At 45.3% G+C, this 25,207-nt stretch overlaps 1 protein-coding gene across 1 annotated transcript in view; it reads right to left on the bottom strand.

The window, feature by feature from the left end:
- LOC122935318 (tumor protein 63-like) overlaps positions 1–25,207 on the bottom strand; it is a 93,034-nt gene that overhangs the window by 18,689 nt on the left and 49,138 nt on the right. Inside the window, exons 3-5 of the mRNA XM_044291085.1 lie at positions 6,467–6,592; positions 3,318–3,475; positions 2,954–3,049 (exon numbers count right to left, since the gene is read on the bottom strand). Coding sequence (XP_044147020.1) covers positions 2,954–3,049; positions 3,318–3,475; positions 6,467–6,592 — 380 coding nt within the window. The remainder of the gene's footprint in view (positions 1–2,953; positions 3,050–3,317; positions 3,476–6,466; positions 6,593–25,207) is intronic.

The following is a 25,207-nucleotide window of genomic DNA, read 5'->3' as shown; positions in this document are numbered from 1 at the left end:
CGTGGGGTAAGGACGATTCTGAGAAAGGTCAGGAATCAGCCCAGAACTACACGGGAGGACCTGGTCAATGACCTGAAGAGTGCTGGGACCACAGTCTCAAAGATTATCGTTAGTAACACATTACATGGATTAAAATCATGCATCGCACAGAAGGTCCCCCTGCTCAAGTCAGCACATGTCCAGACCCGTTTCAAGTTCACCAATGACCAACTGGATGATCTAGAGGAGGCATGGGAGAAGGTCATGAGGTCAGATGAGACCAACCGTGAAGCATGGGGGTGTAAATATCATACTGTGGGGTTCCTTTTCTGCAAAGAGGACAAGAAGACTGCACCATATTGAAGGGAGGATGGATGGGACCATGTATCGCAAGATTTTGGCCAACAAACCTCCCTCCCTTAGTAAGAACATTGAAGAAGGGCTGTGGCTGGGTCTTCCAGCATGACAACGACCGGAAGCACACAGCCAGGACAACTAAGGAGTGGTTCCGTAAGAAGCATATCAAGCTTCTGGTGTGGCGTGGCCTAGCCAGTCTCCAGACCTGAACCCAATCGAAAGTCTATGGAGAAAGCTGAAACTCAGTGTAGCCCAGCGACAGCCCCGAAACCTGAAAGATCTGAAGAAGATCTGTGTGGAGGAGTGGGCCAAAATCCCTGCTGCAGTGTGTGCAAACTTGGTCAAGAACTACAGGAAACATCTGACCTCTAATTGCAAACAAAGGTTTCTGTACCAAATATTACGTTCTGTTTTTCTATTGTATCAGATACTAATGTAATGCAATAAAATGAAAATGTATTATTTTAAAAAAAAATCATACAATGTGATTTCCATGATTTTTTTCTTTATATTATGTCTCTCACAGTTGAACTATACCTATGATAAAAATTACAGACCTCTCCATTCTTTGTAGGTGGGAAAACTTGCAAAATCGCGAGTGTATCAAATACTTAACAGAATTTCTGTCTGCCAAAAGAAATACTATTCATTAGAGATGAGCGAATTTCCAGTTATGAAATTCGTTCACGCTTCGTTTACTGGTAAAAGGGGAATTGCGTTATGGTCCGTGGTAACAGAATCCATAACACAATTCACATTTTACCAGTAAACGAAGAGTGAACGAATTTCAAAATATGAACTATTCATGTCTGACAATATTTGCACTCGCATGTTAATGTTTAATTAATATGAAACACTCTCTCTATTCAGTTTGCACCTGTCTATAGAACAATATGCAGAATTCTGAACAAAATGTGGTCAAAGTCATTCACCCAATAAAATATGAGTGAAAATACTGGATTCATCACTTCTACCCACCTAAATACAAAAACAGTATACACACAATGCTAGAATCTGGTTGGATCTAGATTTCACATGTAACGCGGTATTAACAGAAACAGATTTGTTAAATGCACAGGTATTACATACGTAATGCACTGCACGCCACATACCAGCTTTTTTACATAAAATGGTGGTGTGGCGGGTGCATATTCCAGCCTTGCAAACATCCCTCACTGGGAATGAAGACTCATTGGTCTGACTACTGAAGTCACTGACTGGCTGCAGTGGTCTCGTCACTTTTGGTCCAGGGACTGCCGGGAAGCTGCAGTGCTGGAATGCAGGGGGGTTTTGAAAGGTGATTTTTTATTTTTTTTGCTAATATATTGCTGCCTACCATTGCTTTTTTAATTATGTTCCTTTAAATTGTAGCACCTCATGAACAATCTTTTACATCTTTTAAAGGGGTTTTTCCATTAACACAATATAGCCCCTATTCACCTGCCAATCAAAAGAATGGGCGTCTGTGCTCCACATTTGAATACAGAGTGAGACACACATGGCATATCCTCTGCTCCATTCAATGCTATGGGACTGCTGGAGCACAAGCATTCTGCTATTTTCAGCAGCCCCATAGAGTTGAATGGAGGGCGGAGCACATGTAGGACCTTCCAAAGGAACGAGCATGGGCCCCAGTCTTGTGAACATCAGGCACCCAATGAATAGGGGATACGTTTTCTTAATGGGACAACCTCTTTAAATGCTCTGGTCTTTCATTCCTTGGTAAACTGGTGTGATGAAGAGGTCTTTGTACTCAGAAAGCTTGCAAATATAATTTTTGAAGTTATCCAATAAAGGCATCACTGCTACAATACTTTGTGTTTGACTTAACATCACATAAATTTTATATCACATAGAGCCTTAATATCGTCAGCATTGTATCATTAACCATTTAGGGTCTATTCACACGTCCGTTGTTTGTTTCCTGATCTGTTCCGTTTTTTGCTGAACAGATCTGGACCAGATCTGGACCCATTCATTTTCAATGGGTCCTGAAAAAAAATCTGACATTGTGCTGTCCGTTTTTTTTCAGGACCCATTGAAAATGAATGGGTCCAGATCTGGTCCAGATCTGTTCAGCAAAAAACGGAACAGATCAGGAAACAAACAACGGACGTGTGAATAGACCCTTAGGGGGAACAGACAATTGGTTCTCATATAAAAAAAAACTCCAACTCCTATGTAATTATATAAAAACGCATAACAGTTTGTAACCTTGATAGCTATTTTCTATATAGTTACTGTACCTAAAACTTCAGTTTTAGCCCATTTCAGTTAAGTCATAAAGCTGAAACTATGTTCTGCATGGCCTCCTTAAAGGTGCATAAATCCTCTACTGTGGGTTTGCGTGTCTACAATTTCATCCAAATGCCATGGCGGTTTTTCTCTTTTCCTTTAACTCTGAATATCTATGGAGGATCAAGAAAGAAACCAAGACCCACTTTCATTTTTTTACTTTGCTATTATCTTCCCCTATAGATCTACTTATATGATCCCGGAAAACCCTTTAATATATCATCCTCCAACCTAGTGCAACTGGCTAAACAAGCTGTGTGTGTTTATGTAAGATATCCGAGCCAGACTCCACGAGCATTATAATTTTATTGACGTGTCTTACCTTTTTTCCTATTTATCTTTTTTATTGTTGATACAGGAATCAGTCGGCACTGGTGACCAGCGCTAGTTAGACTAAAGTGTACCTTATCACAAAAGACTGTGAAAACATAAGTGTTATTGGAGAAAGTTAAAACACTCAGCTCTTTTGTCATAAGGGAAAGGATTTGAAGCTTTTGTTGTTTACTCGGCCGAGGAACTAACCTAATTCAATAACTTGGGTGTGTTTGTGTGCCTTAATATTTTATGAACATGAATGAAAGAAATGCTTCTTCGAGAGGCTGATTCTAGTCACGATCTTCTGAATGAAGCAGGAAAAGGGAACATGTCTTATGATCAGTCGTTATTGGAAAGTTCTGTGCACAAACCCTCTATACAAGTCATAAAACTCACCCACATTGGGTCAGTCAGGTCATAATCCTGCATCCTGATGCAATCCATGCTAATTTCAATCTTATTCGTAGGACCTTTCTCTGTTGGATCACTGGAAAAATTCAAGTCAATGGGTTGTACAGAATGCATTGGTCTGCAAAAGGAATTAAGAATATGCGTTTGTTAACAAAACCGAACAAGCACACGTTGAAAACAATAGTTGCAAGTGGAGTTTTTACGCCACCCTTTACCACATTTCCAAATGGAAGCGTGGTTAAGGTGGGAAGGGGGCATGGCCAGCCTTGACAAATATCCCCCCCACCGCCCCTCATCAATCTGCACTCAATAACGCACAATAAGAAAGCAGAATTTGTACATTTGTAAATTTATTGAAAAAGAAAAAACAAAAAATTTGAATGGACATAAGTATTCAGACCCTTTAAAATGACACTTGAAATTTGGCTCTGGGGATCCCCCATTTCTCTTTATCATGTTTGAGATGTTTCTACACCTTGATATGAGTCCACTTGTAGTAAATTAAGTTGATTAGACAGGATTTGGAAAAACGCATAACATCCCTGTTAACAAAACTTAACAAGCACAAGTTGAAAAAATAGTTTCTAGTGGCTTTTTTACGCCGCCCTCACCACATCTCACCACAGCTGACAATGCATATCAGAGTAAAAACCAAGCCATGAGGAAGAAAGAACTGCATGTAGAGCTCAGAGACAGGCATGTGTGGAGGCACAGAATGGTGCAACAAAATTTCTGCTGCCCTGAAAGTTCCCGAGAGCACAGTGGCCTCCATAATTCTTAAATGGAAGACATTTGGAATAACCAGGACTCTTCCTAGAGAAAGGCCAAGAGGTGACCCAGCACCCCATGGTGACTCTAAATGAGCTCCAAAGATCCTGTGTGCAGATGGGGGAATCCAGAAAGTCAACCATCACTGCAATATTCCTCCAATGTGGGCCTTAAGGCAGAGTGGTCAGAAAGAAGTCTTTCCCTAGTAAAGGACACCTAAAAGTTTGCAAAAAAAGCACTCAAAGGACATTTGGACTGAAGAAAAAGGTTCTCTGGTCTGGTCTGATGAAACCAAAACTAAAGTTTTGGCCTCAATACTAAGCATCAGGTTTGGAGAAAACCAGGAACTGCCGAATACCATGCCTACAGTGAATCATGGTGGTGGCGGCAGCATCGTACTTGGGGGTATTTTTCAGCAGCTGCGACAGAAAAACTGGTCAGAAATGAGGGAAAGCTGAATGGAGCAAAGTACAGAGCCATTCTTAATGAAAACCTGATGCAGACTGCTGTTGGCCTCAGTCTGGGCCAAAGGTTTACCTTCAAATAAGACAATGACCCTAGGCACACTGCCAAGACAACAAAACACAACACAGAAGTGGTTTAGGGACAACTCTGTGAATGTCCTTGAGTAGCCTAGCCAGAGTCCTGGACTTGAACCCAATCGAACATCTCTTGAGGTACCTGAATATGGCTGTCCACCAGTAGTCCTCATTCAACCTGACAGAGCTTGAGAAGATCCGCAAAGAATAATATCAGAAAATCACCAAATCGAGGCGTGCGAACATTGTAGCATCATACCCAAGAAGACTGGAGGCTGTAATTAGTGCCAAAGGTGCTTCAACTACGTAATGAGTAAAGGGTAGGAATACTTATGTCAGTGCAAGATTTAACTTTTTCCTTTTCAATAAATTCCGAATATTCTGTTTTCACTTTCTCATTATTGGGTATTAAGTGCATATTGATGGAGGAAAATTTGAACTTTTTCGTATTTTAGCCCATAACAGGCCACAACATAAAATGTGAAAAAAGTGAAAGGGTCTGAAGACTTTTCAAATGCACTTTAGATTTGCATGCAGATCTTACCTTGGATTTTAATTAAATGTTCACTAGGCTACTTTCACATTTGCGTTCGGGGCTCCGCTTGCGAGTTCCATTTAAAGGCTCTCACAAGCGGCCCCGAACGCATCCGTCCAGCCCTAATGCATTCTGAGTGGATGCGGATCCGCTCAGAATGCATCAGCCTGGCACCGTCTGTCCTCCGCTCCGATCAGCAGGCGGACACCCGAACGCTGCTTGCAGCGTTCGGGTGTCCGCCTGGCCGTGCGGAGGCAAACGGATCCGTCCAGACTTACAATGGAAGTCAATGGGGACAGATCCGTTTGAAGGTGACACAATATGGTGCAATTTTCAAACTGATCCGTCCCCCATTGACTTTTAATGTAAAGTCTGGACGGATCCGTCTGCGGCTACTTTCACACTTAGAATTTATTTTACAATATAATGCAGACGGATCCGTTCTGAACGGATCCGTCTCAGACGGATCCGCTCTGAACGCAAGTGTGAAAGTAGCCTAAAATGACCACGAGCATTAATGTTTTACAAATCCGCTAAAGTTGGCAGAACTGACCAATCATCTAATGTGTATGGGAGTCTGCCGACTCTCCCCGATGGCAGATGTTTGGAGAGATACGGACCAGCGAGTTGGATCTCACTGCTCAATAATTCTGTTCTCTGGGAGGTAAGCCTCCCTTCTCATGTATAGTGCAGAAAAGAGGGTGTATGGATGGGTAGGGTGAGATAACTGGTAGCCGAACAAGAATTCAGTCAACAAGTATCTAAGGTGTAGAGTCTAACAGTTGTTAATATCCACAGCAAAAGCTAGGTCACTTTCATAGCACAATAACCCAGGCTGCAGATTTTAAATGAACTAAAATAATATTATTTTTACTGTAAGTGAATGTGGTTTCCTTAAGACATATCTACAACACATGCCTTGTTCTTTGCAGAGATTCTGTCACTAATACAGGTTTGCTTCAGCTGAGGGCATCTGTGGGATGTCCTTTGAAAGGCTATATAATGGGGCAGCAATGAGCTCACAAAATGATCCCAGAAAGTGTTAGTCAGTCAAAGAGCTTAGCAGGAGTCAGGGCTGCAAGCAAATTATGAGAACCCTCTGGACACGGTTACTGTATATGGATGAAATTACTCAGATGGTAGAATGTAATGTCAGCAATCCATGTCCGCCAGCAAGGTCACCTAAGTACTCACCCCTGCTGATATTATGTCTAGAAGGGTTATGAACTACCGATAAAGAAAGCTAAAATTTACACGACATACTCACCCTAGAAACTCCCAGAGACGATCAAATACACCAGGGCTTCTGTTGTCTGAACCTTGTGAAGTCTGAGACATGGCTGTACGATAATACCGTTCCTTACAAGAAAAATGGGTTGACGTGTCCACAAACCTAATATAAAAATAAAATGAGAGACTCAGCTTGATATTTTATATCATGATATAATCATTTTCATTGTAGCCACATATAGTACTCTACTGACACAACAATCTGGAGGCCTTGGTCCTGCTTGTCTATTAGATCTACAGTAAAAGGAAAGAAAAATCTTTATAAAAGATAAATGAATAGATAGAAAACCATAAATAAATAAGGAAAGAGAGAAGAGAACGTCAAATTGATAAAGGAAACAAGGGTTTTCGGCGGCAATGAGTGATTGATTGAAGAGTAGCACTCATGTGAGAGTGTTGAGTGAAGTCGAGGCAGTGACCCAGGAAATGGGGGAGGTGAAGCAGACTGATGTGGTTTAGTTATAGCAATATGATACCACACCACACCACTGACTGCAAAGTATAAACACAATAAATAAGCTACAGAGATGGAAGGATGGGGTCATAGACTGGCACATGACATCTTTTCCTTCTGAATTTTATATCATATCAATGATGTTTACCCTACGGCCAAACTCCTTGAAGAAGAGGTAGAAGGAAATATAATCAGTAGTTAATCTGGCATGCTACCTCTTCATTGCTGGATCAGGCGAATGTGACAAAGAATTACCCTGATATCGTCGCTTCTATATGTATTACTGTATATAATTCCCACGTGAGGGTCCCAGCACACCACTTTAAAGACGATTAACTGGTTGTTTAGGGGGACCCTGAAACAAATTATACAAGCTACAAATGCCAAAGAGGAGACTGCTGAATACATGGATATGCTTCCTGGCCACTTAGTAGCAGAACTTGCAAGGATGAGGGATAGACACTTGGGATCATTCTAGACCAGTGATGGCGAACCTTTTAGAAACTGAGTGCCCAAACTGCAACCCAAAACCCACTAATTTATCGCAAAGTGCCAACACGGCAATTTAACCTGAATACTACAGTCCAATAGAGTATATTTTCAATGTACTTTACATTTAGCTATAATAGCCTGCCTACATTCAGTGCGCTGCCTGTGCCGATGAATGGCAGGAAAAGACTTAGGGTACTTTCACACTAGCGTTATTCTTTTCCGGTATTGAGTTCCATCCTAAGGGCTCAATACCGGAGAAAAACTGATCAGTTTCATCCTAATGCATTCTGAATGGAGAGCAATCCGTTCAGTATGCATCAGGATGTCTTCAGTTTAGTCAATCTAACGGTATTTGGCCAGAGAAAATACCGCAGCATGCTGCAGTATTTTCTCCATCCAAAATTCTGGAACACTTGCCGGAATGCTGGATCCAGCATTATTTTCCATTGAAATGCATTAATGTCGGATCCGGCACCAAGTGTTCCGCAGACCTTTAAAAATGCAAAAAAATAAATACCGGATCCGTTTTTCCGGATGACACCAGAGAGACAGATCTGGTGTTTCAATGCATTTGTTAGACGGATCAGCATCCGGATCCATCTACAAATGCTATCCGTTTGCACACGGATTTCCGCATCCGGCAGGCAGTTCCGGCGACTGAACTGCCTACCGGATCTTCACAACGCAAGTGTGAAAGTATCCTAAGGCATATTGGTACCCCATAGACTTTTTCCAGGGCGTGGGTGCCAACAGAGAGGGCTCTGAGTGCCGCCTCTGGCACCCGTGCCATAGGTTCGCCACCACTGTTCTAGACAATGGACTATGCATCTATAGAGAAGCATCAGAGGAGACTTCTTTCACACCACTGCATGACGCCCCTATAACGTCACTAAAATACAGCAGTAAAGAAGAAATGGTGATATCGCCGTTTCTAAATACAGTGGAATATCGTGAACACTGGTATAACACCCAACACTAGTCCCATGTTCATATGTACCCACATTGCTGAGAACAAATAAAGGTTTTAATATATGCAAATGAGCCTCTAGAAGCAATGGGGCGTTGACGATACACCGAAAGGCTCTGCTATCTGCAATTGCCATGCCTTCTCCACTTTGACAGAGCCAGGTGTAATGATGTTTTCACTTAGAGCTGAAACGATTACTCGATTGAATCGAGTAATTCAACACCAAAAAATCCTTGATGCAATTTTTTTGCATTGAAGATTAGTTTGTGTCACGTGACCACGGAGCGGGAGTGAAGCGCTTGCTATTACTCCCGCTCCGTGGTTTCCCGCTGGCCCGCAATACTCACCTTTCCAGTAGGGGGCCTCCGAACACTCCACAGCACATCCATGGTCCCGCGCTGCACTGACCACCTAACGTGCTGTGTGACGTCAGACGCAGAGCAGCGCGGAACGATGGAGTGTCAGCGGCGGCCCTGCTGGAAAGGTAAGTTGGTGCGACTAAGGCCAGGTGCCCGAAGTGCACAGCGTCATAGAAACCAATGACGCTGTGCACTCCGGGTGTCAGGAGGAGCAGGGGGAGAGCTGCTGGCACAAGTTGGGGGGGGGGGAGCTGATGGCTCTGGAGTGGGGGAGAGCTAAATGCACTGGGTGATGGTGGAGCCGATGGCACTGGGGGGAACTGACGCACTTGGGCTGATCACACAGGGGGGGCGAAGGGTGTTGGGGACTGATGAGTATTTATAAAGGAAAACAGTCTTAATTTTTTCTTATTAGAATACTCGATTAATCTTAAAAATAATCGATAGAATACTTGATTTCTAAAATAATCGTTTACTGCAGCCCTATTTTCACTGCTCTAGGCAATGCCCCCGTTGCTCCTAGAGGCTCATTTGCATATGTTAAAACTTCATTTTTCTCAGACATGCAGGCACATATGAACATGGGACCAACACAGATGCCTTCAGCTGCCAAGTGGACATGCAACAGGTCAACCAGTTTCATAGCTACAAATCTGATGATAGATGCCCTTTAAGACATTCCAACAGCTGCAATCAGAATTTGGAGAGCATCGTAATTTAGACGCGCTTAATTTTGTTACTAAATCAACTGTTTCCAAAAACCTGATTTCTTTTGTGTATTTAAGACTGACACCTGGCTGTAATGACCAGGATTGAAGATAACTCCAATCCAGTTATTTATCCACTCAGAGGCTCTCTCTGTCCACTAATGTAATCAGTGACTCATGGTAATATTGCAGGGCTGCGATGGGTTGCTATGACAGCCTGGGGCTTTCTGATGACCTGCCAAAGAAAATTGTTTTTTAAGCTGCTTCTGTGGCAGGGTTTGAAAGACAGCCTGTAAAAATCCCATATACAGCAACAGTATACAACTGCAGTCTACTGTATAAGCAATCACACAATGGTGTTCTAATATCCATAATTTGACTAAAAATTGCAGTAAAAAACTTTTTTTTAAATTGTTAAAATAAAAAAATAAAAACACTGAAATATTAAAAGTTAACATCACTCCCGTTTCCCAATTTTACATATAAAAAAAATAAACAGGTATTACAGTGTCCAAAAATGTCCAAACTATAAAAAAATATATTTATCATGTTTCGTGAATGCCAGACCAGGATAAAAAAAGGAAAATGTTTCCAATTTTGGTCACCTTACCCTGCAAACTAGGGATCGACCAATATAGATTTTTTTAGAGCCAATACCGATAATCTGTGAACTTTCAGGCCGATAGCCAAAAATGTATACCGATATTCTGTGCATTTTCATTTTTGAAAAAACAAAAAATTCCTACACAAATCTGCTGAAAATGAACGTTTATTGTTAACGTGTAGCTCCATGAGGGTGAATAGGTATTCACACTCTCCCTACTGCTGTGCTTTGTGCACACAGCAGCAGGGAGCTGACTATGGCAGCCAGGGCTTCAGTAGTGTCCTGGCTACCATGGTAACCGATCGGAGCCCCAGGATTACACTGCTGGGGCTCCGATCAGAAGCTGTCACCAATGAGGAGGGGACAGTGGACCCTGTGGCCACTGCCACCAATGATTAATACTGGGGGGCTTGGGTGGGGGAAGGGGGGGCGCACTGCGCCACCAATGTTTTTAGTACTGGGGTTGGGGGTGCACTGCTCCACCAATGAAGATAACTCGCCCATTAACTCATATACAGGAGGCAGGTGCTGGCTGCAGAATGATATAGCCGCATCTGACCTCTATGAGCGGTAGCTGCGATCAGCGGCAGTTAACCCCTCAGGTGCAGCACCTGAGGGGTTAACTACCGCGGATGGCAGCTACTTGTCATAGAGGTCGGTGCGGCTATATAATTCTGCAGCCAGCACCCGCCTCCTGTTGAATTTGTAAGAATGAGTGAGTCAACATCATTGGTGGCACAGTGGCCACAGCCCCTTCCTTCCTCCTCTCATTGGTTGCAGCAGCGGCACAGGGGGGAGGGAGACACTACTTCCTTCTACCCTGTGCTGTGTGTGCTGAAAGGGTTAAATAAGTTCTCTCATCAAAGTCAACCCCTTTCGAACTGGAACTGCTGGTCACTGCAGATACAGTTCGGAGGACAGTCAGCTTTGCAGGTAAAAGCCAACTTCAGCCATGCAGTGTTACACTTAGACCAACTAGATGAATGGCCGTCCAGTAGTGAAATACATTGGTGACTTGAGTCCACCAGTACAGGAGCCACTCAGTAACAGTACTTCCTTTCTAGCCCATGGGGTATAAGTATTTAAAACTTTTTGCACCTTGTCATCAAGTGAAAGGGAGCATGGCTGCAGAAACCATCTCTGACCACTACATGAGGGAACAGAGCTGTATACTACAGGACAGCGGACCGGCTGAGGTGCCAGGAGTCTGACCCCAGCCAATCTGATACTGATGACAACCTCAGAATAGGCCATCAATAGAAAAATCAGTCTGTATATACAGTGTGCAGAAATTTGAATTTGTATGAATGGCATGTTTGCATTATGTAAATCTTGAACAATATATTATATGTACTATGTATTATATGTATGAATGACTGAGAATCCTGAAAAAAAAACGAAAAAAAAACGGAAAAAAAACTTTGGAGGCAAAACCTCCTGGTGCTTGTGAGGGTAAACTTTTGTTATTTTTCTAGAAAAATATAGGGGAGATTCATCAAGACAGATGTCCCCATATGTCAGTCTTGATCCCCTGTGCTCCGGAGGGAGATGCTCCTAAATTTATCAAGAGGCATAGGCCCTGTTCCTCCCGCTAAGCACACCCCTTTTCTCAGCACTTAGGCATAATACATTTGATAAACCCCCCACCATAGTTTTTGCATATACAATACAAAATTTGAGTTAGACAATCAAAGTGTTCAATGGTTTTTACACTTAAATTTTATGGTTTCATACTGTACCTATAGTTTTGCCAGTTTGGTAAAAAAGTGCTAATGAACTTAATCTTAGAGGGAGATTATCATGAGGGGAAATTCTAAATTTAGCAGGAGCTAAATTTATTAGGCTGGGTTCACACGGGCGAGATTTTCGCACAGGTGCAATGCGTGAGGTGAACGCATTGCACCCGCACTGAATCCGGACCCATTCATTTCTATGGGGCTGTGCACATGAGCGGTGATTTTCACGCATCACTTGTGCTTTGCGTGAAAATCGCAGCATGCTCTATACTGTGCGTTTTTCATGCAACGCAGGCCCCTCAGAAGTAAATGGGGCTGCGTGAAAATCGCAAGCAAGTGCGGACACGGTGCAATTTTCACACATGGTTGCTAAGATGAAAGTCTATTCACTGTATTATTTTCCCTTATAACATGGTTATAAGGGAAAATAATAGCATTCTTTAATACAGAATGCCAATTGAGGGTTAAAAAAAATATATATATTAACTCACCTCCTCCTCTTGATCGCGTAGTTGCCGATCTCTTCTTACTTCTTTAATCATGAGCTGCCAGCTAAGGCTGCTTTCACACTAGCGTTCGCTGGTCCGCTCGTGAGCTCCGTTTGAAGGAGCTCACGAGCGGACCCGAACGCAGCCGTCCAGCCCTGATGCAGTCTGAATGGAGGCGGATCCGCTCAGACTGCATCAGTCTGGCGGCGTTCAGCCTCCGCTCCGCTCGCCTCCGCACGGACAGGCGGACAGCTGAACGCTGCTTGCAGCGTTCGGGTGTCCGCCTGGCCGTTCGGAGGCGTGCGGATCCGTCCAGACTTTCAATGTAAGTCAATGGGGACGGATCCGTTTGAAGATGCCACAATGTGGCTCAATCTTCAAGCGGATCCGTCCCCCATTGACTTTACATTGAAAGTCTGGACGGATCCGTACTAGGCTATTTTCACACTTAGCTGTTCTATGCTAAAAATAATGCAGACGGATCCGTTCTGAACGGAGCCTCCGTCTGCATTATTATGAGCGGATCCGTTCAGAACGGATCCGCCCGAACGCTAGTGTGAAAGTAGCCTAAAGGACCTGTGGCGACGTTGCATCCCATGGTCGATCATTGGTTGCAGTGGTGCACATGACCCCTGTCCGTGCCAGAAGTTTACAAGACGGGACCAGCATGCGGCAAATGCAGCAGTGGACCAAAGTTGCTGGAGCTGTGCAGCAGGATGCAGGTAAGTATCCTTCCCTCCACAGGTCTGGCATGGGGGGGGAGGGGGGGGGGGTGATGTTTGAGAAGATAACAAAATTATTAAAAGCTTTTAACTCCTTCAAGTCTAACACTTCTATCTTGGGATTTTACTCCACTTTCTGGGTTATCGCCTTATGGTAAGCGGTGTCACACACTGCATGCCTCATATCTAAGAAGATCCCTAGCACTCACCTTGTTCTCTCTCTTTGGTAGGTGCAAATATTATATTTTGGGCATAAGATTGTGTTGTGTTTGGTGAGCAGCACAAAAGCAGAACAATGTCTCAGTGGCAAGGGTGTTGTGTGTGAAGACCCGAGTGCTATCTTACACCTTGTAATGGAGGTGCATGCGGGCAGCAGAAAAATAATGTATACTGTAATCCTGTGATCAGACAGCCCTGGCAGCATCAAAACAAAGATGCAACATTATAAAAACAGATCTTTTGGATTTATAGTGTGCATTCAAACATGCAGGTACTTTTCTATAGTTTTATAAACTCAGAAAATCCCTTAATCCCCACACGTTTGATCAAAAATGTTTTTGAAGAGTCTCCATTTTTCATGTAGAGTAGGTCTAGTACCACTGTAATCCAGAACAATCCCTAGTTCTATTGTTTGCATGTATGTTAGCTTTATGGATGTGCACCGGTGACTATAGTGCGATACCAAGCACAGCCGCTATACAATGTACGGCGCTGTGCTTGGTAAGCAGGGAGAAGGCTGCGGCGCTCACAGAAGAGCCACTACCTTCTTAAACAGCTGATCAGCGGGGGTCCTGGGTGTCGGACCTCCACCGATCAGTATTAACATCTCAGAAACCCCTTTTAAAATTGGGGGGGGGGGGGGGGGGGTGGAGACTCCAAAAAAAAATCAGATTTTGAATTTATGTCTGAAGTAAATACAGTCAGCTCACAAATCTGGTAACTGGAGTGCAATTTAACCCCTTAATGACATGACAAATAATTTTAGCTTTAGGCCTCTTTTACATGACTGTATGGCTTTTTCAGTATTTTGCGGTCCGTTTGTCACGGATCTGTTGTTCTGTTTTTTTTTGTTTCCGTTCTGTTTTCTCCGCATGGCATATACAGTAATTACAAAGAAAAAAATTGGGCTGGGCATACAATTTTCAATGGATGGTTCCGCAAAAACGGAACAGAAGACATACGGAGTACATTTAGCATGTGTTCCGTTTTTTTTTGCAGACCCATTGACTTGAATGGAGCCACGGAACATGATTTGCGGGCAATTATAGGACATGTTCCATTTTTCAAAGGAATGGAAAAAATACGGAAACGGAATGCATATGGAGTACATTCCGTTTTTTTTTTTGGAAGAACCATTGAAATGAATGGTTATGTATACGGAACGCAAAAAACAGCCTGCAAACGAGGGGGGGGGGGGGGGGGGGAGATGGTTGTGTGAAAGAGGCCTTAAAGGTGTTATGCAAAAATAGGGGAGAATCTCATCCGTGCAGCAGTTCTGCAAATTATAGACCATGCCCTATCCTCGTCCATTTTCAAAATACATGTCGTGTTCATGAGGCCTTATCAGGATCCTCTAAACATGTCTAGAAGAATGGCAGCGCTCCAAGTAGGCCTGCTCCTCCTTTGCTTTCTAGTGATAGCATTAGTTCAGTTGAAACTGTTGATGGGGTAAGGTCTGTACCAGTCACCTTTGGTTCCCAGAGGCTCCAGTGTACTCCTGTGACCTGTATACAGCTTTGGAAGAGGTGCAGTGTACAGACTTTGAGGGTAACACTTCAGCTATAGACCTCAGAACATTTGCCCTCGGTCAAACTGATTTGCGGCACTTGGCCAAGTTTAAAAGCTTTGTGCCCCTTTTCATTTCCCTGCTGCTGGTGAGTGAGGATAGGATAAGATATGCAGAGTTTGGGATTTGTGATGCACCCCTCATATTGAGCTGTATAAACTGATAGTCTGGGATAATAAAGAGATCTGTGCTACTGGCTTCTGGTCACAGAAGACTTCCCAAACGGATACACTGAAAGTGCTGGATGACTATGGGGGTTTTGTAATTGAAACGCAAAGTTGAAATAGTAGAGCTAAAAAATGACATATATAATAATTGTACGATAAATATTCCAGTCTATTTTTTACTTTACAACATAAAAGTTGTCAAACAAATCCTTCAATACCCCCTCCCATCAATCTAGACTGGGTAAAACCACGCTTGACACTTTAGCTTTTCTTGGGGCAGTTTAAAATCCTTGCAGGGTTAGAAAGCTTTTGTTACATGACCCCTCGCTTTGGCCCGAGAAGGCCTTTGGCTATCTAGTAGGCACTATGACCTACTGCAAGAACTCTAAACTTCCTAATCACAGTAGGCGGAGAGCCAGGGGCTTTGCTACAAGACAGCCCTCCATTAGAGTCTGTCATCACTTTAGAAGCCACCAGAGCTCTCCATGGCTTCCAATCAATGAATTAAAAGGGCAAAACCCTTTACTTATATGGCAGGAAAAGCTATGAAAGGGTTGGTGGATCACATAATGGAGAAAAGTACAGGGACATAAGCGACTCCAGTCACATTTATTGATCGCAGAACGGTCAAAGCTGCAATACTTGAACATACAGAGGGAGATTTATCACAGGATTTTGATATTGATGGCCCATCCTCGGCATAAGATCAGCTGGGGAGAGACCACTGCACTCCACGAGCGCTTAGGCTTCGGCGTAGGCCAGTGATGTTACGTTAATTGGTCACGTGGCCTAGGCATAGCTCTGTCCCAATCAAGTGAATGGGACTGAGCTGCAATACCAAGCACAGCCACCATCCAATATATAGTGCTGCGCTTAGAGCTCCAGAATGACGTATATTGCAATGAAGTCCTGCCACCTGCAGGCCTACATTGGAAAATACCTGTGAAAGGCAAAGGAGCGCCTCAGCAGATGGCTCCACTGATTGCTGCGTGGGGGAGCCATTCCAAGCCCAGAAGCAGAGTGCTCCTGGGTTTTGAGCTCTCAGATTTGCCCATGTCATCTGAGAGTTTAAGGCCCCTTGCAGATGAGCGTCCCGGGTGCACTGCGGTAAACCCACGGGAGTAGGTACGCAATTGCAGTCAGTTTTGAATGCGATTGCGTTCCGTTGTTCAGTTTTTATTGCGCGGGTGCAATGCGTTTTGCATGCACGTGATATAAAAAAATGAATGTGGTACCCAAACCCGAACTTCTTCACTGAAGTTCAGGTTTGGTGTTGTGTAGATGTAATTATTTTCCCTTATAACATGGTTATAAAGGAAAATAATAGCATTCTTTAATACAGAATGCTTAGTAGAAGGTCAATTGAGGGTTAAAAAATAAATTAACTCACCTCCTGCAATTGATCGCGTAGCTGCCGGTCTCCTGTTCTTTCTTCAGGACCTGTCAAAGGACCTGTGGTGACGTCACTGAGCTCATCACATGGTCCATCACCATGGTAATATGACATCACCACAGGTCCTTTAGCTGGCAGCTCATGATTAAAGAAGTAAAAAGAGATCGGCAACTATGCGATCAAGAGGAGGAGGTGAGTTAATTTATTTTAATTTTTTAACCCTCAATTGACCCTCTACTAAGCATTCGGTATTAAAGAATGCTATTATTTTCCCTTATAACCATGTTATAAGGGAAAATAATACAGTGAATAGACTGTCATCTTAGCAACCATGCGTGAAAATCGCACCGCATCCGCACTTGCTTGCAATTTTCACGCAGCCCCATTCACTTCCATGAAACGCACAGTATAGAGCATGCTGCGAATTTCATGCAACACACAAGTGATGTGTGAAAATCACAGCTCATGTGCAAAGCCCCATAGAAATGAATGGGTCCGGATTCAGTGTGGGAGCAATGCGTTCACCTCACGGTGCCTGTGATCGGCATGATCGCTGATCACAGACATTAGCCCTGGGTATCTGCTGTATGAAACAGCAGTAATTTGGTGGCTATGGTAGCCGCTGTGGTTGCAAGTAGGTGCCATTTTTATAGTTCGGAGTGTGTTAAAGACTATGGACACATCTGGGGGCTATTCTACTCATTTTGGACTAAAAATCTTTTTCCATTTTCAACAGTTTTTCCTTTACAGCTTTTGCTTTCTCACTGAATTCGCTCAGACAGGTGGCTGCTCTGACAGCTTGATGGCTCAATTGTTACAAGTCTGAATGTTTCTGAAGTGTCTGGAGTTCAGAGATAAGGGCTGCCGATCCAGCGGTGACAGCTGTCCTCTGACCAAAGCAACAGTCTGCAAATGCTGTACAGGAAAAACTGTTTAATATTATATAAAGCCATTCCATAAAAAAAAAAAAATTATGTTTATTAGCCCAAAATTAGTAAAATGAAATGAGAAATTGCCCGAAAGGTGTTCTTTGCCTTTAAAGAGGACCTTTCACCTGTAAAAACAATGTAAACTAAGTATGCTGACATGGAGAGCGGCGCCCGGGGATCTCACTGCACTTACTATTATCCCCGGGCGCCGCTCCGTTCTCCCGTTATGCCCTCCGGTATGTTCACTCTCTAAGTTATAGTAGGCGGTGTCTGCACTTGTCCTGTGGGCTTCTCCTAGGCTGCAGCGCTGGCCAATCGCAGCGCACAGCTCACACCCTGGGAGGTTTTTTTCTGGATTGTAAATTGCGTTATAGTCCGTGGTAGCGGAATCCATAACGCGATTCTTCGATAACCCGAACTTTAGACGGTAAACAATGAGAAGGCAGCGGCGCTGCCTTCTCAAACAGGTGTCGGACCACTACCAATCAGATGCTGATGATCCATCCAGAGGATAGATGATCAGTTAAACAAACTGCAGAAACCCCTTTAAGACTTCTTTAACTGCACCTAACCTGGGGCCTGGGCTGGCCTAGTGCCACTTCCTGACTGGTCTGCTGGTGGAGGACCGGAGGCTGAAGAGACTGACACCCTGGATTCTGTGCCAGTGCAGTGAGTGAGCAGAGACTAAGAAAATGGCACCCACCGTGCTCCTCTGCTCCAGCCTGAAGTAATGGACGCACGCAGCAGCGCTGCCTGTGACGTCACCTCGCACAGGTCTGGGCTGCGGGCGTTCCGGACATGCTGCCAGGCCCTGCCCCTTAAAGGGCAGCCGAGCCTGCTGGCAGAGCTTAGCAATAGAGCGCAGTAGCACTATTAACGTAGCCTGTAAATAGATGCCGACTGACCCGATCAGACTAGTGGTGCCTGCAGTACAACAGCTCCACCACTAGGTGGCTAGTGGCCTCACCCAGCTCTCATTCCGGCGCTTCACGAATCCGTACAGCGGGAGAAGCCATCGTCTCCCAGCGCGGCACCGTGGGGGTGGGTCAGACGGCTGGAGGAGCTCCTTCCTCACTGTACCTACTGGGGCTGGAGGCAGCGGAAGGATTTCCGACCATGGCGCTCATGAAGCAGCACTAGACCTGCTACCTGTCGTAGAAATGGCAGCCTGCCCACCCCTAGAGAGAGCGTCCAGAGAATGGGCGGGGGGCGCCATGTACTGAGTGGTTAGAGCCGGAGTGACTCCTCTTACCTGGATCGTCAGACATAGGCCGCTCCCTCCAGACGCTCCAGCCCGCCAATTCCCTGATCACGTGCTTCACTTGTTGCCCCTCCCCCTTCCTCCACAGCCCGTATCTCCCACTCTCCAGTCCACTGGAGACCATGGTTTCCAGGGCCCTCAAGCATGCCTTTGCACTGAGTGCAGTGATTCAGGTTACATCCCACCGTGCACTTTTACAGGGGAAAGGTTTATTTTACATATTTCACCTCTAACGACTGCACAGCCAAAAACTGCGCCAATTTGCTATAAAACCACAATGTGTGAGCATACACTACCAGTGTGACAGAACCAATCCATATAGGACCAGTACCATGCATTTGGCAATGGGTTTAAGGACCTAGTGGCTGAATAGGCAGAGGGCTGGAAGATCCGGTTGGGAAGGGCGAATTATTAGTTGCCATCTTGACTGGGTTTTCTCTAGGCTTGCTCTACACCAATTGTTTAAAAGTTACAGAAATATAATAAAATATAACAAATATGCAAAATAATAGCTAAGGTAACATGTTCAAAGGATTTGCCATAAATGTCTTATAAATGTGGGTCTCAAATCTGGGACCTACACCTACTACACCGCACATGATGAATGGGGTTACCCCTACCTTTAACCTGCCTAGCAAGGGAGCCACATCTATTATTAAAGGGGTTTTCCTCAAGAAAAGTCATTAATATCAGATTGGTGGGGGTCTGAGACGTCAAGGATGGAGGGGAAACAGAAAGCTGTACTTTCTGGTGCTGGGGTACTGCAGCTCATCTCCCATTCACATGGAGGGCAGCACGGTGGCTCAGTGGGTAGCACTGGTGCCTTGCAGCTCTGGTGACCTAGGTCCCAATCTGACCAAGGAGAACTTCTACATGGAGTTTGTATGTTCTCTGTGGGTTTCCCCCGGGTACTCCAGTTTCCTCCCACACTCCAAAGACTTAAAGATAGGGAACTTAGATTGTTACCCCTTATGAGGACAGCTTGATACTAATGCGAAATTCAATTTGGTCGATTCGCCGAATATTTCAAAAAAATCTGGTTCGATCTGGATTTATTTGTGACAAATCGCATTACAAAAAAGGCTATTTCCTGGCTGCTGAGAGCCTTTATAGGGTTTGTAGAACACTGTGCATTGCAGTAACACGCATAGGGAGTCTGCTTTTATAGTGAAATAATACTGTTAGTCCATATGACATGCAGATGACAGGCGTCGCTCTTAGAATCACTGCACACTTCACTTATTAGGGCAGTCACGGGGCCAAAACTGACCAAATCACTAAACTATGAACTCAGCCTTACAGGTCAATGTTAGCGTCAAGAAGACGCACACTCCTTTTACACAGTCGTCAGCTGATTCCACATATCGTGGAAAATATCGTGGAAAAGTTCATTTATTTCAGTAATGCAAATTAAAAGGAATTGCATTAATGCAGCTTAAACTTAGAATTTTGTGAAAAGGTTCAATATTCTAGGCTCAAAGTGTCACACTCTAGTCAGCTAATTAATCCATATCCCCTGAGCAAAGGGGACCTCACTTGGTCAGCATTTGGTCAGTAATCCATCAGTATTGCTAAAGCTAAAAAAAAACTGGAGTGGATCCAAAACAGAGATGACACGTGAATGGAATATTGGCATGTCTTCTGTGTTTTATACCCACTATTGCTTTTGGCTACCAAATCATAAGCCAATTCTGATGTAAAATAGGGACCATGTCATGCCGGCCTTACAGATGTTACATAGACAGAATCTGTTGTGCGTCTCATTTTTCCTTCCTTCTGACCAATCAGAAGGGTCAAAAAAATTATGTCAGCCAGCTGCGGCCACAAATCCAGTTTGGCTGCCGAGTAGTCCAGCAGATCTTCAATGTGGGGTGGCAGGGTGCTGTCCAAGTATGGCACCACCTGCTGGTTCAGGTCCTGCTCCAAGTCTAGCTGCTGCTGCTGGGGAGTAATTTCTTCACTAGGCGGGTAAAGAAAGCTGCGCATCAGCGGCTCTAGACTCAAGTTGCTGTTCATGGAGCTGGAACTGCTCCTACCCTGCCACAGCAGCCATGGCAGAGGAACGTGAGCGCAGAGGCCCCCCCAGTCAGACCTTAGAGAGGGTGAACAATGGCGCAGATAGGCAGCGCCCAACTGACTACATAGGATGTCTCTATAGTAGTTCAGTTTGTCCTGCCTCTCAGCAGGTGTAAAAAAAGGCCCCCATTTTGGACCGATAGTGAGGGTCCAACAAGGGTGAAAGCCAGAAGTCATTCCTCTGCTGAATGCTGACAATTCGGCTGTCACTACGCAAGCAAGTGAGCATGCATCGGGCAATTTGTGCAAGTGACTCGGAGGGACTCCCTGCCTCCATCTCCACTGCATACTGCCTTGGTGTGTCTGGGTCGTCTGCCTCGTCTTCCTCATCGCCCTGTAGCTCCTGCTCGTCCTCTCCTGTCACCTGTGTAGAAAAAACACCCATTTTGCTACACATTGCTTGTGCTCCAATGTCCTCCTCCTCCAGTTCAGTCCCCATAGGGCTCATGTGGCCGTGAGATCTAGGCGCCGCGTCTCCAGTCCCCTGACCAGACAGATTTAACAATTTGTGTTCCAGGACATGAAGCAGGGGAATGACGTTGTTCATCCCGTAGTCCTGGCGACTGACAAATAACGTGGCCTCCTTAAAGGGCCTGAGCAAACGGCAGGTGTCACGCATGAGCTGCCACTGGCTAATATCGAAGTTACACAGGGGAGTACTCCTATCCGCTTGGATCATCAAGAAATCGTTTATGGCATTTCTCTGTTCGTATAGTCGGTCCAACATATGGGGGGTGGAATTCCAACGGGTGAAAACTTTGCATATGTTGGGGAATGCCGTTATGCCGCTACAGCTCAAGGAGGGTATGCTTTGCGGTGTACAACTGGCTGAAATGCATGCAAAGTTTCCTGGCCATTTTTAGGATGTCTTGCAGATGGGTGGAAGACTTCAGGAACAACATGACAACCAGATTGAACACATGTGCCGTGCAGGGCGCATGGCTCAGCCCTCCTTGACGCAGTGCCGACAACATGTTTTTTCCACTGTCGGTCACGATGGTTCCAATTTTGAGTTGTCGCGGAGAAAGCCATGATTCGATTTCTTGATGAAGGACACTGAGCAGTTCCTCCCCTGTGTGACTCTGTTCGCCCAGGCAAATGAGGTGCAGAACAGCGTGACACCGCCGTGCCTTAGACATGTGGTATGCTGGAGGGGCACTGTGACTTGTCCTTGCAGTGGAGGCTGAGGACACGGTGGAGGATGAGGAGGCAGAGGCGGACATTGTCGCAGAACCAACGGCGTGAGAACGTGGAGGCAAAAGCGCCGTCACCTGGCCAAGTTGCTGGTGTGGCTGTGCAGGAACGAGATTCATACAGTGGGCCGTAAAGGACATGTATTGTCCCTGACCGTGGTTCTAGCTCCACACGTCGGCGCTGACATGCACTTTGGTAGACACCGGCAGGCTCAAGGACTGGCCCACCTTCTGTTCTACATACGTGTGCAGGGTTTGTACTGCCTTTTTGGCAAAGAAATGCTGGCTTAGGGTTCTCCACCTAAGCTCGGCACCATCAGTACTCAGAAAAGTGCAGAGTCCACCACTTGGAAAGGGAGGGACTGTAGCACCAGAAACTTGGCCAGGAGCGCATTCAGCTTCTGTGCCGTTGGATGAGTGCACGCATACCTGTACTGTTGTCTCTTGGCTATCCCCTCGGTGATCGATTGCTGACGGAATTACTGACGAGGAGGAGGAGCAGGAGCATCAGGACCAGCAGATGATGGAAAGGACAGACAGCTCCCTTTTTTTGCCACTAATACACCGAAAAGGGCTGTAATTTTCTCACTTCACCACACAACGGCAAATACTTTGTGCCACTAATACACGGCAAAAATTGCTTTAGAACATACAGTGCCTTGCAAAAGTATTCACCCCCTTGACTTTTCTCGTAATTTGGCGCCTCACAACCTGGAATTAACATGGATTGTTTGAGGATTTGCATCATTTAATTTACAGAACATGCCCACAACTCTGAAGATTTTTTTTTTTTTTTTTTATTGTGAAGCAAACAACAAATAGGACAAAATAACAAAAAAAAGTCAATGTGCAAAACTATTCACCCCCCTAAAGTCAATACTTTGTAGAGCCACCTTTTGCGGCAATCACAGCTCCAAGTCGCTTTGAATAAGTCTCTAAGAGCTTGCCGCATCTTACCACTAGGATTCTTGCCCATTCCTCCTTGCAAAACTGCCCCAGCTCCTTCAAGTTGGATGGTTTGTGCTTGTGAACAGCAATCTTTAAGTCTGACCACAGATTCAAGGACTGGCCCACCTTCTGTTCTACATACGTGTGCAGGGTTTGTACTGCCTTTTTGGCAAAGAAATGCCGGCTTAGGGCTCTCCACCTCAGCTCGGCACCATCAGTTCTCTGAAAAGTGCAGAGTCCACCACTTGGAAAGGGAGGGACTGCAGCACCAGAAACTTGGCCAGGAGCGCATTCAGCTTCTGTGCCGTTGGATGAGTGCACGCATACCTGTACTGTTGTCTCTTGGCTATCCCCTCGGTGATCGATTGCTGACGGAATGACTGACGAGGAGGAGGAGCAGGAGCACCAGGACCAGCAGATGATGGAAAGGGCAGACAGCTCCCTTTGGCTGAAGCGGTGGAGCCTTGACTGCCTGAAATCGGGTGTGTGCCACTGGGTGATGCAGCGGTTGCTTTGGCAGGCTGGACCACCACATCAGAGCCACGGTTCTCCCAGGCCACTTTATGGTGACGCTGCATATGTTGACGCAGGGCCGTGGTGCCAACATAACACTTCACCTTCCCCCCACAGATTCTACAAATGGCCATGTTCACCTCCTCCGGCGGCTTAACAAAAAACTGCCACACCGCCAAGTAGGGGATTTTTACTCCCAACACTTTACACTGACGGACTGCTACCGCCTCTGCTTCCGTGAACCCCTGCACCACTACTTTCTGGGCAGGTAGGCTCCTGCGAAGCGGGTGGTCTACCATGGGCTTGTTTGGCTCCCGACCTCTCACTGCTGCCACCCTGCTGAATCCCGGCCACGCTAGCGACTTGCTGGCTCCACCGCTGCCTCACAGGCAAGCTGCCACCGTCTTCTCCCGATGATGAAACCCCTAATTCACCCAAGTACGATCAGCTACATCATCATCATCGAGTACTGTCTGCACGTCACTGATGTTTTCCTCAACGGTCTCTGGGTCAGGAACCTGACCGCTTGCAACACCAGCTCCCACTCCACTTTCCTCATCATTACTTGCCCGCCTAGCAGAGGAATCGGCAGATGTCTCCTCCACATCTTGGCTGGCCAGTAGCTGCTGACTGTCCACTAGTAGCTCGTCCTCGCTGTATAGTGGAGCTGAGCCTACAGCATATAATACTTGTCTGGCTGAGGGAACAGAAAAGGACAGAGGCAGGTTGAGAACAGGTGAGGGCACAGGGCCTTCTCCCGGGCCATGCCAACTAAGGGTTGTGTCTGACGAACCTAATGACTCTTGGCTGGGGGTGTCTGATGTCACTTGGGACGAAGTGGATGACCGAGTCAACTATTCAAGAACTGCTGGGTTGCTGGTCAAGACACGACCGCTAGATGACACTGGAAGCTCAGGCCTCTCTCTGCGACTCCTGATGCCACGCCCCTTTACTCTGCTGCGACCTGTGCCTGCGCCAGAAACATTAAGGACTCTGCCACTCCCCTGTGCAGGGCCTGGCACTTCTCTGTCTGACATACTGTTAGATTAAATAAATAGGAAATTAAAACACCCCAAAAAAGTCTGTAATTTTCTCACTTCACCACACAACGACTAATAAGCCCTTTTTTCCCTACTAATACACACCAAAGAAGGCTTTAGAACATATAATTGCACTGCAGAACGGCAAATAGTCCCTTACTTTTTTCCACTTATACACGCCACAAAAGGCTTTAGGCTACTTTCAAACTTGCGTTTTAGTTTTCCAGTATTGATATCCGTCATAGGGGCTCAATACCGGAAAATAACGCTTCAGTTTTGTCCCCATTCATTGTCAATGGGGACAAAACTAAACTGAACAGAACTAAATGCTCCAAAATGCATTCTGTTCCGTTTAGTTGCGTTCCCATATCGGAGAGCAAAATGCAATATTTTGTAGTTCGCTTTCCGTCCTGGGATGCGGAGCAAGACGGATCCAGCATGACCCCCAATGCAAGTCAATAGGGACAGATCAGTTTTCTCTGCCACAATAGAAAACTGATCCGTCCTCCATTGACTTTCAATGGAATTTATGACGGATCCGTCTTGGCAATGTTAAAGATAATACAACCAGATCCGTTCATAACGGATGCAGATGGTTGTATTATCAGTAACGGAAGTGTTTTTGCTGAACCCTGCTGGATCCAGCAAAAACGTTAGTATGAAAGTAGCCTTAGGGCTCTTTCACATCTGCGTTATAGTCTTCCGGCATAGAGTTCAGTCGTCGGGGCTCTATGCCGGAAGAATACTGATCAGGATTTTCCTAATGCATTCTGAATGGACAGTCCGTCCTTCAGGATGCATCAGGATGTCTTCCGTTCCGGAACGGGACGTTTTTTGGCCGCAGCAAATAGCGCAGCATGCTGCGCTTTTTGCTCCGGCCAAA

The sequence above is a fragment of the Bufo gargarizans genome, chromosome 4 (genome assembly GCF_014858855.1).
Source record: "Bufo gargarizans isolate SCDJY-AF-19 chromosome 4, ASM1485885v1, whole genome shotgun sequence".
Lineage (NCBI taxonomy): Eukaryota > Metazoa > Chordata > Amphibia > Anura > Bufonidae > Bufo > Bufo gargarizans.
The sequence above is the reverse complement of the archived record's forward strand: the minus strand, read 5'-3'. Positions and strand labels throughout refer to the sequence as shown.